Raw genomic sequence first — 19,280 nt, forward strand, 5'->3', positions numbered from 1 at the left:
GAGTGTAAGTTACCTGGTATGAAAAATTAAATGTTGGCTTGAAGTTATACAGACTCCATGAACCAATACACACAGACACAAACAGTTTCCATAAATTCCTTGTGTAAATTTAAACTTTAGGAACTTGGGTTTAAAATAGTAAAAATAACTTTTAAAAGATATTTATATAGAGGCAGCTAAAATAGAACACTGGGCCTGAAGTCAGAAAAGAAGAAAACTGAGTTCAGAGCTGATCTCAGACACGTATTAATTAATTGTTTCATCCTGGGTCAGTCACTTAATCTCTGACTACTTATGTTTCTTTGATTAGAAAATGAAGATAATATTAAAACCTACCTCAGAGGATAGTTATAAAGACAAATGAAATAATTCTTATAAAGTATTTAGCACAGTGCCTGCTACATAGGAACTTAAGAAATGATTGTTCCCTGCCCCTAAATCAATCTAAGTGTTGAACAACTATGATATACTATTTTTACTCAGTAGATTCAGGTTTTAGTTCCTTTAACAAAATAAAAATGGTCGTTACACACGTATGGCATAAGCTTGGTTTTCTTGCTAGCAGGATTGAAATCTAAGCAGGTTGAGAGAAGAAAGTCTAGTAATATGTGGATGTTAACAGAAAGAATATAAGCAGAAACACATAAGAACTGTGATTTTCTCTCCTGGTGCTATTTACTAGTTGAGTGACTACTGGAAAATTATTTAACATCGGTGGGCTTCAGTTTCTTCATCTTTATATAATATGATTAGTCTGGATGTCATCTAATGCTCCTTCCAGCTCTACATATTATGATCTTCTGTCCATTAAAAATTAGCATGAGAAAAGTGGACTGAACAAATGTTCTAGAATAAGCCCAGGTTTGAGGACTAAGCTATAGAGAGTCCATTAATATAATTCAACATTTTCTGAAGCAAAGTTTTAGTTAGATAAAATACAGAACGTTTTATTTATACAGAGTACATAAACTTTGATGAATGACAAAATACTCAATCACATGCCCCTTCAAATATTTGAGAGTGATGGAAAAACACTTTTGAAAGTTTCTTATTTTGTATGTAAATCTGAGGAAACAGAATTTCATCCATAAAAAATAATTATGAGGTACAAAATTATGCTGCCAATGTTAACATCATAAAATTGCTTATTTCTTGCTTATGTTAGTTACATTTCTATTTATTTATAATTGATATTGTTCATAGAGGCATTAGTCTAACTAAACTAAACGTTAAGGAAGCATTACATTATAAATCACAAGAGATCTTTTCCCAAACAGGATAAAAGCAATTCTCCTTCAAAATAAGCAAACAAGCAACTATCTTATTTCCTTTTCTTATTTCTTTACCATAACAGAGGGAAATTATTGCATCTACCAACTTAAAATAATTAGCAATGGTAAAAATAGATGGAGCAGATCTATACATGTTGATTTTTTGAAGTCCAAGCTATTTTTCCACTCCATGACATTGTCTTTCTCTTATGTCCTTTAATTAAATATATTAGATTAGAAAAATGAACTTCTCTTAAAAAATTTCAGAGGTATATCTAAGTTTTTTCTGAGAAATAGTAGGAATTATAACTGCATAAAATGAATGATTTTTTTAGTGGTTAGTGCCAGTAAGGGGGGAAATATAGCTATGGATTATATATTTCACTGAAAGATATATTTGTTTAAATTATATTCATTGAGGTATACATTAAAGAATATGCTCTCAAGGATGTATAACTCTCCTACAATTGGTTAAATCCTCTTGGCCACTTAAAAGAGTAGGACAGAAAAACCTGCTTCTAAAGATAGTTGCATTGCTGTCATCAATCAATAAAGCACATTAAATAAAAGATTAGCAGCAAAAAATAGCTGTTTATATAATATCAGTTTACTACTGAGGGTGTTATCTAGCATTATTTAGGGTACTCAGAAATGCAAAAATTTTAGAGCAGGATTTTTACTGTAATAGATATAAAAATCTTTCAGAAATCAAATGAAGATGGGGGCTTTAACTTCCTGGCAGTATTTAGTTGGGTTGTTCTAAATAAAGATGTGGCTGTTCAATGCCTGTGATTAGAGATGGATTGCTGCCTTGGGAAAAGAGATTGCATACTGAGTACAAGGATGAAGAAAAGTACCAAGGAGATCAACTTATGCAGTGAATTGTACTCCAAGTCGGGATAGAGACTGAAATTTGGTGAATCAGTGGGGAAAACAATCTTGAGAAACCAATTCCTTGATTTTCCCCCTTGACATTATATTGTAGCATCTTATCCTTTAAAGCTCCTATCGCTTCCAAACACTGCAGCAAGCAGACATGTCACAATTTCATGTGTTCAGGCCCAGAATGAAACAAATAAAAAAGAAGGAAAGGGAATGAATCTAGAGCCAAAAGCACAGTTGGATATTTTCATTCTTTTTTTTTTTAACCCTTACCTACCAGGAAGGGCTAGGCAATGGGGGTTGTGCCCAAAGTCACACAGCTAGGAAGTGTGAAGTCAGATTGGAATCCAGGGCCTCCCATCTCTAGGCCTGGCTCTCAATCCACTGAGCCACCCAGCTGCCCCCTGGATGTTTTAATTCTTAAAAAAGTTATAGAAATGTGTATGTCTCTCTCTGTGTGTATGTGTGTATGAGAGAGAAGAGAGACAGAGACAGAGACAGAGAGACAGAGACAGAGACAGAGAGAGAAGAGAGACAGAGACAGAGAGAGAAAGAGAGAAACAGAGACAGAGAGAGAGAGAGAGAGAGAGAATTTTTTTAACAGAAGAGGAAAATTTGCTAAACGCCCTTCATGCTTTTAAGAATAAATATCTATCTCAAAATACTCTGTTATAAAATCTTTAATGGTAATAAAGTTTACAGTGCTACCCTATGATAGATTATGCTTTAGCCACATTGAAAGCAACTCATCATGGAAAGAGTGATCAAAAATAAAAGAAAATAATTAAAACTCAAAATCAGTTTTCAAAGCAATATTTGTACTATATTTTACATAATGAGGATAGTGAATCTTTTATTATGGGCAATACTCTTTAGTATGTGATTAACTTCCAAATACACTGAATAACCTGACTCCTAACCATGATGGCTGTGGGAAGGGCTGTGTCACAGACTAGCTGTAGAATATGAAGCTGGACAAGTAGAGAGAATGATAATGTGCCTTCTAAGGGGCAGAGTTGGCGTGAAGACTTTGTAGAGGAGAGGCGTACTTCTTTCCTCAGGAATGTGTCTCTTCTCTAAAACCCTGGGACCAACTCTACTCCCCATGTCATCACACAAAATGTCAAGTCAGCATTCTCTTCAACAATCTAGGCAAAGGGTGCACAGGTAGTTGGCAGCACAGATCTGTTCTTTCCCCACGATTTGGATACATAGTTATAACTCTATGTAGATATAGGTAGACATCTTCATTGAGCAATTATTTTATCTGTTGTCTCCCCATCAGAATGTGATTTCCTTGAGGGCAAGGACTGAGTTTTTGCCTTTCTTTTAATCCTCAGGATTTAGCACAGTGACTATCATACACAAAGTGTTTAATAAATACTTGTTGATTAACTGATTCAAATGACTAATAGGCATGGTAAATGTCCATAATAAATATATCTAAAACTAATCTAAAGGAGCAAAATTTAATAGGAACAAATTAAAATTATCTAAAATGTATAATTCTGTTAAATATTAAGTATAATTAGTTATAAAAATATTGTGTTATGAAAGAAAAATGACTTTTGTTAGTCTAATAATTGCAAATGGTTGATAAGGGATTAGCATCTAAATTTTCATAGTTCTTTTCAGATGTCACAAATGGATATTAACATAATCCTAAATCCTATACACATTGTTTTCCTTATTAAATTAATATGATAGTTTGTTTTTATATATAGATCAACACCCTGGGTTTATAAATTTATAAATCAGTGTGCTTTTTGTTAAGGTAATTATGTTTTGCCAATTATATCCCTTCAATTGTGTTCCCTTTATTAAGACCCTCATCTTTTTACATTATTAATTATACTTTTCCTTTATATTTGTCTACAGAAAGTAGGTTAAACTATACTTGTGTCCTTTAAACTTGCTATCTTTTCTTAATTTTAATGTGCATGTTTTATTCTTTCCTTCACAGAGGCTACAACCTATCTGTAGTTTTAGAACAGGACAGAATAATGATCTATCAAATCCTTTGTAACTCCTAAAAGAGAAGGTTTATAAAATGTCACATTTTGCCTTATGGATTGAAGTAGTGACTAGAATGAACCATTACCATTTACCATGATACCAGTGCCATTCACCAAGAATTACATTCTCAAGAGACAAATTTAAATACTCACCAATGGCCCCAAAGCACAACCTTTGGCTGTGCATGCCTGGACTCTGAAAGAATGTAAACTCCAAGGAGCAAATCCATGAGCATAATAGGTGAGGCATGATAAATTCTGCATTAGTACACCATCGATGTATAGTCCATAAGTTGTTAAAACACCTAGGAAAACAATAAGCTGCTATTAGCATGAATTTCACACTTTAGAGAGGTATGTCAGAAGAACATAGCGCATGTTGAAAAGATTTCCAGTTGTACAATAGCAGTGAATCATTGAATTGTAGAATGCTAACAAGTGGAAGGAATGTTAGAAATTATTTAGTCCATACTCCTTATTTCACAGTCAAGGACTTTGATTCTAATAATTTATACAATAGTGAGTTGTATAAGTTACAACTCAGAACTTCTTTTCCCCAGGACAGAACGCTCTCTCCTTTCACTGTGCTTCCTGTCTTAATGTGTCTATTACTACGATTAAATGTTCAAAAATAAATGTGAGAGAAAAAACATATTTTTAAAATTTCTTTAACTGACACTAATTTTATACTACTCATTTCTTCTCTGAGGACTTTTCATCATGTGAAGGTGATCCTGGGTTCTTGAAGGTTAGAGTGGTGGAACACAAGCTGTGTAAGGTCCAAACTAGAAAGTTTCCAACTATGGGTGTAGCAAAAGAAAATCATAATTATGATGATGATAACTAGTATTTATATTGCCTTTACTATGTATCAGACACTGTGCTTAGCACTTAACAGATATTATCTCATTTGATCCTCATAGCAACCCTGCGAAGTAAATGCTATTATTATCTTCATTTTAGAGTTTAGGAAACTGAAACAGAGATAGCTTAAATGATTTGTTCAAAGTCACGTAGCTAGTAAATGTTTGAGGCCATATTTGAACTAAAACCTTCTCAACTCCAGGATAAAAGCTCTATCTACTACACTACATTGCTTCCCCGAGGCCCTCTAAATTTAGAGAAACAGATGACTAAAAGGCTGGTCATTAAATGTTAGGTTCTCTGGCCTCAATAAACTATGCAACTATAGAAAACATAAAATTGTCCTTGGTCTTATATACTCTTCTTCATCAAATGTAATCATGGCAGAGTCCAAAAAAGTGATGGAGGGGATTAGGACTGACATTAATTTAAAAGAATTTATAAATATTAATTTAATTGTGAGTACTCTAAATATGATTTTTTCTAATTACTAATGAGTGGACATACTAGTAGAGGAGCTGAACAATATCAATACAAATAAAGAAAGGTATGAATGAAAAAGGCCAAAGTCATATACACTATTCATAAGCCTCATCAATGCATATATGTAAGATTTTTTCTGAGGTCATTAGACACTGGAAATAACATGCTGTAAACATTATAACAAAACATTAAAGTGACTCATAAAAAAGAGAAAAAAATTGGTTATTAAAGTGAGAGCAAATTTTCTGCCAGTTGCTTGTATTCACTCAAACCCCTGTTGAATTAGAGCAAAGGTTAAAATTAACAACAAATCAGAGAAAAAAAGAAAATGATGAGACAATATAATATGCAATTCTAACAGATCCTTTATGTTCTATTCAGTCTATTGATACCAAAAATGAGAACGCCCAAACCACATTTCTTTTCCTTATAATTTCCACCATTACTCTAATATCTCTTTACACAAAGAAAGAACTTACATGAAAAAAAAAAAAAGAGTTTTCCATATAGTTCCAGCAACTCATTTCCAAGGACCAAAGAAGAGGAAACTCAGAACCAGGCTGGCCACTTAGTGGTGAATTATTTGACTGTAGCAACTGCTCATACAAATACAAAAATTTAAATGGTCCTTAGCTTTGAATGGTTTCCATTCATCTCTGCAAATATGATGTCAGAATGGTAGAAAGGGATGCTAAGGTTGTTAAAATTTGCAGGTTTTAAATGGTCTGTGAACTTTAAAATTTTAGTACTCAAAATGTGACTTCTTGGTCTAATGGTTAATTACTGAAGAAACTAGAGTTTTTAATCTTGACATTGAAATTGTAAAAGAAATCAAAAGATGAAAGGAAGATGTTACTAAATAGAAAGATGACCATTGGTGATTCCTGGAGATGTACATTAAAGGAATGGGAGGAGTTGGTTTTGCATCTACAGAAAAAAAAGAAAAAAATGAGACCCCTGATTATTCAAATTGTTTTGTTCATAATAAGCATTTGTAAAAACATTAAAATGAAAATAATATACTCTATGCACTCACACTTACAGTAAGATGATATAGATGTTAAAAAGATAGGTGAATTCTATTAAAACTTATAAGATCCTCCAAATTATATAAAAATATTATAACTAATTAATGTTTACAATACAAGAATATGCTATATGAGAATTTTGTAAAGAAAATACTACATATAGTAATATGCCTGTTTTATAGATGAGGATATTGAGAGTGGTAGAATTAAAATCCAGGTCTCAGTTGTTAAAATTAAATTGTGGTTGAACTCTGAATATTTATATATTTAGGTGGTAGCCAGGGATTTAATTTCTAAATCCTAAAATGAATTACTAAAGTAAATGGAATTTATGGTAGTTTATTTGCAATATTTATAATAGAAGGAAAATATTAAGGAATGAGAGAGAGAGAAAACTCTGGCTTCTTCTGATATCAGTTAGAATTTCTAAGCCCCAAACAGGGGAAGAGAGTCTCAAGAAGATGGGTCATACCTGGAGGCTTCATGCCTCCAGAAAGGTAGGGTCACTAAGTCAGCTTTTCACTCACCAAAGGTGGCAGTCTAAAAGAAGTCTGGATGTCTGTATTCCCATGTTGCTCCTCAAGGGTCTGTCTTTCAGTAAAATTTGGAAAATATTTATATATACTTCAAAACAATTCTCTTTCAATGACAGTAAATCATTTTGAATGTAATCTCATAATCCCTAATATTTTGCAAAGAAATAAAAAAAGCACTAAAGCAAACAATGGTAATGTGGCCAGTTGGACTACTCTGAGGATATGTTAGAAACAACAAAATTTTGATTATTTTGAGAGGTGGACTCTCAATATATTTGGATGATTTAATGTCCATTGCAAGAGCCAAATTCAAGTGGATTCCCTATACATGACAATGTTCTACAGATGGAACCATTCATGGATAATATTGTACTTCATGAAATGTAGAAGATTGAAGAGCTTCCTAAATGTGATTCATTATTATATAATAATTTAATCTAACTAGTTACATAGCAAAACTGGTTTGAATGAATATATATTTGTATATATCATGTTTTCTTCAATTTTATGGTTTACAGAACTAATTTTTCATGGAAAAAAACCTCTTAAATGCTCACTGCCACAAATAATTTCTCATCCTGACATCAGGGTGCATCATGTAGCTTTCCCTCCCTAAATAATCCTAATTTTTGGGTTGTTTTTAATGTGTTGTCTCCCCTGTTCAGTTGTGAGCTATTTGAGGGGGAAAACTGTCATATCCTTTTCTTTGTATACTTGTCATTTGGCACAGAGCCTTGCACACAATAGGAGTTTAATAAATGTTTATTGGCTCCGATTATGACATATCCATAGGCAAGTATTATGTATGATTTTATGCATATATATATATATGATTTTGAACTTATTTTTTCTGTGGGTAATTATTTGAGTCAAAATTAAATAGAAAGAGACCAGATACAATTTTTTCTTGTAAAGGGTATAACATATTTAATGATTCCAATCTTTACCCAGAAAATAAAACATTTTAAAGATCATTACTCTTCTAGTGATGTTGCATGACTACAAGCTATGAGATATCAGTTTCAGAAGAATTAAAGTTGAAAGTCACCCAAAGGTTCCTTGCTCAGGAGAAGCCACACTCAAAAAAAAAAAAAGAATAATAAAAAGTAAAAAAAAAATAGAATGTCATTGGAAAGTCTTTTGTTTTGAAAAGGGAGTAGATTGGCCACATATTCAGGGATGCGTATAAGTGTTGCTCCAATGGTATCCATTCAATGTCAGTAATTGAAAGGAAAGACCTAAGTACATTGGTGTACAATTGCTATTGTTTTTCAGTCATTTCATTTGTGTCTAACTCTACAAGAACTCATTTGGAATTTTTTCGACAAAGATACTAGAGTGAGTTACCATATCCTTCTCTAGCCCATTTTGCAGATGAGGAATCTCAGGTAAACAGGAGTAGGTGACTTCCTCAGAGTCAGACAGCTAGTATTTTCTGAGGCCAGAATTTAAATCAGGCCTTCCTCCCTCCAGGGCCCTATTGTACCATCTACCTGCCCTGCACAACCTATAGGCATTGACAATTAATGTTTTATTGCTTGAGGCTATGGTTGAGATTTTTTTTAAAAGTACTCTCCATCCTGTGTGACCCTGGGCAAGTCACTTGACCCCCATTGTCTAGCCCTAACTACTCTTCTGCCTTGAAGCCAATACACAGTATTGACTCCAAGACGGAAGGTAAGGGTTTAAAAAAAAATAAAAAAAAAATAAAGTACTCTCCATCTCCAAGTAGAATCACATAGGGTATAGGAATATGTCTACTATCTTTAAACAAGGAATGATTTAGAATAATTTCCTATGGTGTTCAATGTCAGCCTTCAACTATTAGGATGTAATATTTTATACTATTTTAAAATATGCAAGCTGCCCTGCTTACTTATGATTCTATGTGTTTAATTGCTTCATTAGGAGGAGTCATCTTGTACACCATCCAATTTCATATTATAAGACTTCCTCATATAAATAGAATCTGAGTAATAGAGAAATGGAATTCTTAAAAATGATCTAACCCAGTTATAAAATTGAAATATAGTCATAATTTTAAAATATTTTAACAACAACAATAATTGTCATTGTACTCAGAATCCCAAATTGACTAAGAGGAATTTATGAACATATCCTGAAAAATAATTTTAATTAATATGCCACTTTCAAGCCTAAGGACATTCTATGTGCCTTTGGCTGAATACGCCATTGTGTTATATTAAATGGGCCAATCAGTTGTGAAGGAAAAAAAAAAAGAGGACAGCTTTCAGAGTGCAAAATGAATCTTTTGAAAACTATAAATTATAACATTCTTAAATATAGAATGAGAAGAAGTCAACAGAGGCAATTCGTTTCAGTTTCTGTCCATTTAGAATACTCAATCTACTGTCCTAAACTCATAGAACAGTCAATATAGTATAGTGGGGAAGGCAATATATTTGGAGATGGAATATGGGGGTTTCTTTTATTACTGCATGTCTTAAGCAAATCAATGAACCTCTCTGGATCTCAGTTTCCTGCATTATAAAATGTATGGGCTTGACATTTTACATTCCAGACAAGAGAGATATCTTATATGAAGGCAGGGGCATTTGATACAATGACAAGAATTGGGAATAGCAAGTGTGTCACTTTAGCAAGAACATAGGGTAGATGACTCGGATAATTAAAATCCATTTATTTAGCACCTTCTATGTTTGAATTACTGTGCAAAGCATCGAAGATACAATGATAAAAATTAAACAATCCCTATCATCAAAGAATTTATATTCATGACAAGAAAGGCACTATTTATATATTTGCATAAAACAATAGTGGGTTATTTGAGGGAGTACTAGAACCAATAGTCAATAATTATATGTCATGCACTATGCCCTTAAATTCTTTCACATACAACTACCAAAAAAAGATTCTGCCCTTTAGGAGCTTATAGTCTAATGCAGGTAAGACAATACACAAAATAAAGCTGGAAAAGGAATTTCAGAAGTACAAGATGGGAAAGCATGGTGGAGAAACCAAAAAAGGTCAAAGTGAATGAGTCTGCCTGGGGAATGAGGAGATATTTTGCTTAGATCTTTCTTTAAATGGAGGTTGAAGAATTAGTTCCTGGATCCACTCTCTAATCAGAGGTAGAGATGAGGTATACATTCCAAAATTAATTAGACTTTGCAAGATTATGAGAATACCCAGAAATGAGAGTGATAAATGAAATGAGCTTTAAAAGTAACTAGGGATTCTCAGACATGAGGGAGACAAAATATGTCAGATCTGTGGGAGAGCTTGTCAGGACTTGTGTGAAAAAAAAAGCAGTAAGGACAATAAAACTAGATATTGACTACTCTAAAGAGTACATCAAAGGAGAGTTATATAAAAGAACAGAAATAATTGAGAGAAGACACTGAAATTAAGATAATTTGGGGGAAGGCTTCCTCTAGAAGATGGAATTTTAGTGCAGAATTAAAGGAGGTGGGGCAGGGGAATAGTCAGAGTACAGGAGGGAGAATTTTTGAGGCATAGGGGGGTACTAAAGGGATTGCCCAAAGCTGAGAAATGGAGAATCTTGTTCATAGAATGGTCAATGTGACTGTATTTCCTATGTAATTTGTATCTAGCTTATTAGTATATATTTGCGCCAGGAGCCATCAAAGACCACGCTGTTTGACACAGTCACATGTGGAAACCTGGGACTGCAAAGCAGCTCCCAGGAAGGATGGAAACATCCACTGAAACCTCACTGAATGACTTTCCTTATTAACATCCCCATATTATTGGAATTGCTATGATTCTTTATTCTTAGCCCCAGGAAAAATAGATGAGAGCAAAGTGCTTGCAGGAGTAATACTCATGCCCCTTTCACTCCCCCCCATAATATCACGAAAAGATTATAATTATAGAATTAAACCTAAGGATTCTTATGCACCCACTTAGATTGGACCCTTTTTTCTAGGCATAAACATTCTGGTAAATCTGTGCTCAGAATTCTACAACCTAAATCTGAGTCATATTGATTCTACCCTCTGTCCCCACACTTAGCAACAATGTTTTGTTGACTATCTCCTTAGACTTTGTGTATGTTGATCATATGATCTATGGAAATATGTATGTTGAAAATGAAACTGTATCCCAAGTAGATATGTGACCATGAGAGTATAAAATAAAGCCAAGCCAGAGCCAAGGAAGAGCAGTTTTTCTGTGAAACCTAGGCTGCAGGTTGAATGTGAAAGCTGTGTTCCATTCATCATTCCGCCAACATCGTCCCACCTCCAAGAGCCTATCCCCTGTGGGAGGTTGGATCCCCTCATAGCATATTTGTTTACAGATTGTTTATAGGTCTCTGTGAAGAGATCATAACCTCATGTTTTTTGAGAATAATAGTTTTTAATAATGTTTATTATATATAATAAATTATATACACATATATAATTTATTATATATAAGTTTATTAATATCTTAATGTTTGAGGGTAGTGGCTCTTTGATGAAATAGAGCAAGAGCTATGGAAAGAGGCAGAATCCATAAGAATTAGAGACTGATAGGCTGGGAGTATATAGAGACAGGGAATAATAATAAAGGACGATGATGAAACTGCCAAATGTCAAATAATCAATTTGACAATCATCAATAAAATAAGCTAGAGAAGGAAATGATAAGTCCCTCTAGTATCTGTGCCAAAAAAATACTCAATTGGATCAAAATGAGTCAGATATTGCTGAAAAAATGATTGAACTAAACAGGACTCCCTGTAGAAATTTGGAAGTTTGGAGAAAGAATGTGTTTAAAAGAAAAGACAATGATTTCCATTTTGAAGAGATGGAAGTTCAGATACCTATAAGATAAGCAGGTGACAATGTTCAGCCCACAGTTGGTGATAAGAAAATGGAACTCCATAGAGAAAGATTAGTGCTGGTTTTTAGATTCGAGAGATATCTGCAGAAAAAAATGATAATTGTACCTAGAATTTGATGAAATCACTAAGATAAGGCATAGAGAGAGAAGGGAAAAGGGCTCTTGGCAAAAGTTTGTCATATATAAAGTTGATGGGGGTAATTAGAGGGTAGTTAAAGTAGTTTCAATAAGGTGTTAAAATTGAAAAACAGATTAAAATATTTGGGAAGTAAGTTTTTTGTGAGAAAGTAGAGGCAATGAGTATAATTTCATTTTTCTAGTAATCCAGCTAAGAAAGGGAAGGAAGACATAAGATGATAGCTTGAGGGAATGATGTGATCAAATGCAAATTTCTTTAAGGATGATTAGTTCCTGGGTATGCTTTTAGGTAGCAGGTAGGGAGCCAATAAATAGAGGCTGAAGAATTGAGAGAGGAGATAACCTGAAAAGGGCATAATATAAAAGGAAATCGGAAGGAATAGAAATAGAGATACAAGAAAGGGCCTGGCCTTAGGGAATGAGAAGGACTACCTTTTTATAGAAGATTGGAGCAAAAGAGAGGGTAGAAGTTTTGAGGTATAAAGTAAGGGAAAGAGGAAGATCATGATGCATAGTCTATTTTCTCAACAAAAAAGAATTTGAGATTCTATACTGAGGAATAAAGATGGAGGTATAAAAAACTTAAGGAAAGATAAGAAGATTTGAAAATGGCAGCAACAGGTATTGTAAATAGTGAGATGCTCAGTCAAAAAAGAATAAAGGAATGAGTATCATGTGAAAGGAATAAATAAGCAACTATAGTAGGATCATAACAATTAGAAAGGTAGGAAGTGGCCAGTTATACAAAGATTGTTATGTTTAACAGAGAACTTTATGTTATAAAATTATATTTTTATCTTTAACAGAGGTTTATATATTATATCCTACAGATAATAGAGAGCCACTGAATGGGTGCTACTCATCCACCATTGGCGTCTACCTTTCATTCATGGAGAGTTCTATTCATTGGTAGGTACCATTTTCCATGTATATGAGTTCAAGTTGTTTTCTTTGACCTCTAAACAAGCCTATTCATTCTTTAAGTCTTGTAAAAACGATGTTCCTGAAAGCAGTATTGGCGAGAAGGGGTGGTTGTGTCAGATAGCAAAATTTAAGATTATCTAGTAGAGAGGAACAAAACCAAGAAGTGCTAAATCTCTCTAAGTGGTACCTGAGCCTATAATCAATCAATCAACAAGTATTTATTACATGTCTACTATGCTACTATGCTAGGTTCTGAGAATATAAGCACAGAGAATGAAACAATCCTTGTTGATGAGCTTTTTGTGAAAGTCTGACACATCACACCATTCTTAAATATTTCAGTTATCTATGATTCTGTCAGTATAGCTCTTCATTCCATCAATGCAGATCATGACATGGCTATTCCTTAGGATGAATGCCTTTTCAAGCTGCTTTGGATGATAAATATATCATTCTTCAGTCATCATAGTGAAGAGTCTCTCTGAACATAGCTAGGATAAAACTGGCACAACAGAAGTATAACCAATTGCCAGACTTGTATTTGGTTTTTCCATCTTCAGATGACTTGATGGATCTCACACTTCAACATAGACTTAGAGAACTCAGGGTCACCAGCATTTGTCTGGAAAGGGCTTTACTGAAATCTTAATAATTTAAAATAATAATATAAATTATACAAATTAAAAATAATAATACAAATTATATTATTTAAAAAGAATAAAACAAATAAAATAAATCTATAATTTTATCTGCCATTTAATTAATAAGTGATATGAATGCAAGGAAAGGAGTGATGACAGTGCACTGTGAAAAAGCTTCAAAAGGGAAGTAAGATGTAATCTGGACCTACAAGTATAAATAAGAAGTAAATGACAAGCACAGAGGCAGAAAAGTTTGAGGGATTTTCATAGGACAGTGAATAGACTAGTCTATCTGGAACAGAGGGTTCATGTAGGAGTGTAGTGGGAGATAAGGCTGATTGGTGGCAGATTGTGGAGGGCCTTGAATGTCACCCTAAGGAATTTGGACTTTATGTGGCATTGGGAAATCACTGAAGGTTTATGAACAGGGGAATGATGGATGAAAGTAGTGTTCTGGGAAGTTGAATCTGGCAGCTGTGTAAAATGAATGAGAGTGAGAAGAGACTGCAAATAGGTGGAAAATATAGGAATATCAGATAAAAGACTGAAAAATTTTCTTTTTTACTGTTGTTTTTCCTAATTTCTCCCTTTTTAGCTTCTGATAGGAATCACTTTATGCAGCAACTCTGACTCTTTGTCTATTGTGTCTACTAAATGTGAAGGAAGAAAACGAATGTTACAAAGGGAAACTGAGAAATGTATTCTTGAAGGTAAAAGACTCATCACTACTTTCCTTTTGCTTCCCCCATTAAACACACACACACACACACACACACACACACACACACACACACACATATACATGCACCTCTTTCACATCTTATACATCTGAAGCCTGCAGTATGGATTGAACAGACTGCAATCTGTTGTGAAAATGTCTCTCATTTGGCAGGAAAATGGGTCCATCTTTATCAGAAAAAGACACTTAATTTAATGTTGAGCCATTTATGGCAAGGCAATAAGACCAGAATTATTTAGCTGTGCCATAATAATAATAACAGTTGACATTTACATAGCATTTTAAGGTTTAAAAAACACTTTGTATACATTAGCTCATTTGATCTCATTTCATGCTTGTTCAGGTTGTTATCCATTTTGATTATTTAAATTGTAAAAGCCAGTGTCCTCAGAGAGAAAAACAAAAATACTAGACTTGAAATCAGAACACAAGGTTTGTATTCCTGGCTCTATTACAAATTGGCTGTGAGATTTTATATAATTTACTTCAGTTCTCTGAAACTCAATTTCTCTAGCTATAAAATGGGGTTAATAATACCTGTAACTACATACTATACAGGTTGTGATTTGTCAACCATAAAGCAATATACAAATGGAAACTATTGTTATGTAAAACACTTAAGAACTCTTAAACAGTTTTGTGGAATGAAAGGGAGAGATTGAGATAAAAATATTGAGAAAACAATCAGACACACCCACGGAAAATTGGTAGCTGCTCTGATAAGGACATTATCTTTTAATGAAAGAGAGAGTATTTCTTAGTATTACAATCATACTTTTTAGAATCCTTAGCTTCCTTCAAGTTGCAGCTCAGGTATACTTATTTTCTGTAGGAATATCTTCTTGATCACCTCAGTTATTATTTTTTTCTATCTTCCAATTATATTGCATGTACTTATTTGTGTATTCGTTTTATTCCACCTCCATCAACCCACCTGTATAATGCAAGTACCCTGAGATAGAAAGTGGTTGTTTTGGGGTTTTTTTGTTGGTCTCTATTTCCCTCAAGTGTCTACCACACTGCCTTACCTTTGATGAATAAATGTTTTAGTGGAGAAAATTCTTGTTAAACTGATTCAGTATGTCTCAGACCTAAAAAGACACCCCAGAAACACGAGTATTTCCAAAAACCAGAAGAGTAAACTCTGCATATCATTTGTAAGAGATCTAGATCATTTAATTGTTGAGAGTTTAGAATAACACTTCTCATAAATTATACTTTGGATTACGCTTCCACCAATGGATACATAAGACTATGGGTCTTGTTATTCTTAGGTTTTTGTAGAAGTAAACGGCAAGCTCAGATGCCAAAAAGACATTCTGAGATGGCTATATGCTAGGGCAATAAGTGGTCTTAGAATGAGCCCACCGACAGTTCCAACATTGTACAGGAAGCAGGAAAACACCATGTGCTAGCTTTTTTTTCCAAAAGTAGAGTTGAATAGCAGATATTTTATGGATTGTGGAAGGGACCTATGCTTCCCTTGAGAAGTGAAGAGCCCATAACTGTCTGGGCAAAAAAATATTGAAAGCCAAGGCTTTAGAGCAAGCAAAAAGGAAGAATAATATCGAGCCATAAATATATTTCTTGACCCCAGAATGCAAAAAAATCACTGGTCATGTATTGGCAAAAAAAAAATGAGAACACTTTAGAATATCATAGCCAAAATCTAGAGTTTCAAGGTCAAAGAAAATTATGAGAAGTGGCCAGAAATGAAGAGTTCAAATTCTCAAAGGAATAACGGTTCAGATCACACAACTACAACCTTATAGAAATGGAGAACACAATATGTAGTATTTCAAAAGGGAAAAAAAGCTGAGATTATAATCAAGGATAATTTATTCATAAAAATTAAATATAATCCCATTCACTGGGTGGGAACAGGGGAAATAGACCTTTTGTATAAGAAACTAGTTCTGAGTGGAAACTTTAAAATATAAACATGATGATAAAGAGAAATTTTAAAGAGTAAGCACAAGTGAGCAATCAGAAAAGACTCCATAAAGATAAAATGTTTGCATTCTAATGTGGAGAGAATGGGAATGATGCAATCTCCGTATAAGAACAATAATGTCATCTGAGGTCATAGAAGTCCAATAAGATGGAAGGCCTGGGAATGAATATTGCTATTTTTAATGAATTTAAAAGAAGAAAGGAAAGAGTGAGAAAACAGGGAATAAGATGAAAGGAATAGGAAGAGTTAATAATTGAGGATAAAATTGAAATTTTATATAAATGAAGAAGAAGGATGATTACATGGGAGGGGTAGGGAGAAAGAGAACAAGGATTCATTAAGTTCCTATTATGAGCCAGACATTGTGCTAAAGAATTTACAAATATTTTATATCATTTGATCTTCACAACAATTCTGAGAAACAGGTTCTATTATGATTTTCATTATACAGTTGAGAAATTTGCTAAAATGATTAAGTGACTAGTATATTTGACTTTATTTGAACTCAGAACTTCCTGACTTTAGGCCCAACCCTCTATCTCCTACAATACCTGGCTGTCATCTGTCATTCCTTGACATTTTCATTTGGAATTCATTTGGAATAAAGTAGAAAACACATGTTTAGCCAGGTTCTCTCTCTCTCTCTCTCTCTCTCTCTCTGTATATAAATATATATATATGTACATATATATATATATATATATTCAACTCAACAGGGAAATAAGTAGATATAAAAGAGGGGAATAAAAGGATGACTATTATGAAGAGGGTAAAGTGGATAAAATGCTGGGCTTGGAATCAGGGAAAACTCATCTTCCTGAATTTAATTCTAGCCTCAGCACTTACTATGTGTGTGAGCACTTCACCACTTGCCCCAGTTTCTTCATCTCTTAAATAAGCAGGAGGAAGAAATGGAAACCACTCCAGTATATTTGCCAAGAAAATCCCAAATTGGGTCATAAAGAGTCAGATCAATGGTTCTGGACACAGGAAATAAAGGTATTTGTCTTTTTAAATTATATTTTGTTATTAGGGCTCTCCCTTCCCCTTTGTTGGGGAGAAAACTGGGAAGGGAAAGAAGTTGATGCTTAATAACCTGAAAAGATAAAATTGACATTAAGAAAATTAAAAGAAATTATTGATATGCATTATGCTGAAATGGGCCACATAGAGTGAATTAATGCCAATATTTAAAATATATATTTAATGTCATAAGACCTAAATACTTAAAACAAAAGCTAAACAAGTTAAAATGAGAAATGGACAAACTACAAGAGTGAGGGATGTCAAAGCAACTCCCTTTTAAATCAAGGAATATCTAAAACAAAATAAAACAAGCAAACAATAAAGATATTAAGGAGCTAAAGGGAATCTTGAAACAAATATTATAAATCTCTAGTAACTATAAAAATGGGAATAGAAAAGAAACAAACACAAATTGAGCTGCAGGTGACAATTTTACAAACATAGGAAAGCAGAATATTAAGTAGATATCTTACTAACCACAATGCAAAAATATGTGTATACATGTACATAAAAGGGTTGCTGAAAAATAGTAAATATTAATTGAAGAATACATTTAATTCTGAAGAATTTGTGGGTCAAATAACAAAACAGAGAAAGAATAAATAATTTCATTGAAAATAATGACAATGAAATAACAAATCATGGTTTTTACAATGTACCAAAAGCCCCATATCAATGGAAGGTATTTTATTTCAATACTTACATCAACAAAGGAAAGGAATGATAGATTACTTAATAGGTTATACAACAAAGATAAAAAGAAAATCAATAAATTTTAAGACCCAATTCAGTATCAAAGTAGAAATTCCAAAAATCAAAGGAGAAATTGATAAAACAAAACAAAACAAAAAAGAATAAAGGAAGTTACAAAAAATATTTTGAGTTATATGCCAAGAAAATTTATTTTAAAAGAAATAAATGTTCAGAAATATAAAAAATGTCCAGATTCATAAAACAGGACATTTAAAAAATCAAATTATTGAAACTTGGGAAAAGAAATTAAACTTAAGCTAAGAGAGAACAGAAAGAATTTGTGACCAGATAGATTTATAGGGGGATTCAATCAATTATTCCAAGAATAATTAATATCAGCATTACTTAAAATGTTTGAAAATTAGGGAAAGATTATTATTAGGTTCCTTCTCCAATAAAAATATGGTCTTCAGAAAGAATCAAAGAATGAAAGCAAAGGAAGGACCAATATCTTTAATAAATACTGATACCAAACTTTTAAGTAAAATATTAGCAATATTTTATATGTGACAAATTTATGACATGTGACAACCATGACAAATATTTTAATCTATGACTAGATTGGCTTTACATCAGAAATATAAGGTAGGATCAATACTAGGAAATCTATTTTTAAAAACATCATATTAACAAGAACAACAAAACCCCTATATATTAATAAAAAAGCATTTTGGCAAGATACAACCTATTCCAGTTTAAAGAAATCACTAGAAAGTACAGGAATTAAAAACCAAGAGGCAGTTTTATATATAATAGTAATAATCTAGAAACCTTTCTTAAAAGATCAAGGGTAAAGGGAGTGTATCCATTAATTAATACAGTACTAGAAACTATTTCTATGGTAACAAAACAAACAACAAAATAAAGAAATTAAGAGAATGAGAACAGGCAATGAGAAAATAAAATCATGGATTTTTTTAGATAATATGATGGTTAAATCATTTCAGAAAACATATAGGTTATAAAGTAAATCTACATTATAATCATTATCTCTATAAATTACCAATAAAAATCCTGCAGAAAGAAAGAGAAATTACATTTAAAATAATGATAATATATATAAGTCTTAGGACACTATCAAGATATATTCAGGAAATATAAAGTTAATAATATCTGATATTTATATGGCACTTACTCTATGCTAGACATTGCGTTAAGAGTTTTATAATTATTAGTTAATTTGAAAACTCTTGGAG

The 19,280-nt window shown here is 32.8% G+C and overlaps 1 protein-coding gene across 1 annotated transcript in view; it reads right to left on the reverse strand.

Moving 5' to 3' along the window:
- The window catches only part of LOC130457142 (usherin-like), a 195,773-nt gene that overhangs the window by 147,647 nt on the left and 28,846 nt on the right, over positions 1-19,280 (reverse strand). Inside the window, exon 2 of the mRNA XM_056815926.1 lies at positions 4,322-4,473. Within this exon, the coding sequence (XP_056671904.1) occupies positions 4,322-4,432 (111 nt within the window). The 5' untranslated portion in view covers positions 4,433-4,473. The remainder of the gene's footprint in view (positions 1-4,321; positions 4,474-19,280) is intronic.

The sequence above is a fragment of the Monodelphis domestica genome, chromosome 2, assembly GCF_027887165.1.
Source record: "Monodelphis domestica isolate mMonDom1 chromosome 2, mMonDom1.pri, whole genome shotgun sequence".
NCBI lineage: Eukaryota > Metazoa > Chordata > Mammalia > Didelphimorphia > Didelphidae > Monodelphis > Monodelphis domestica.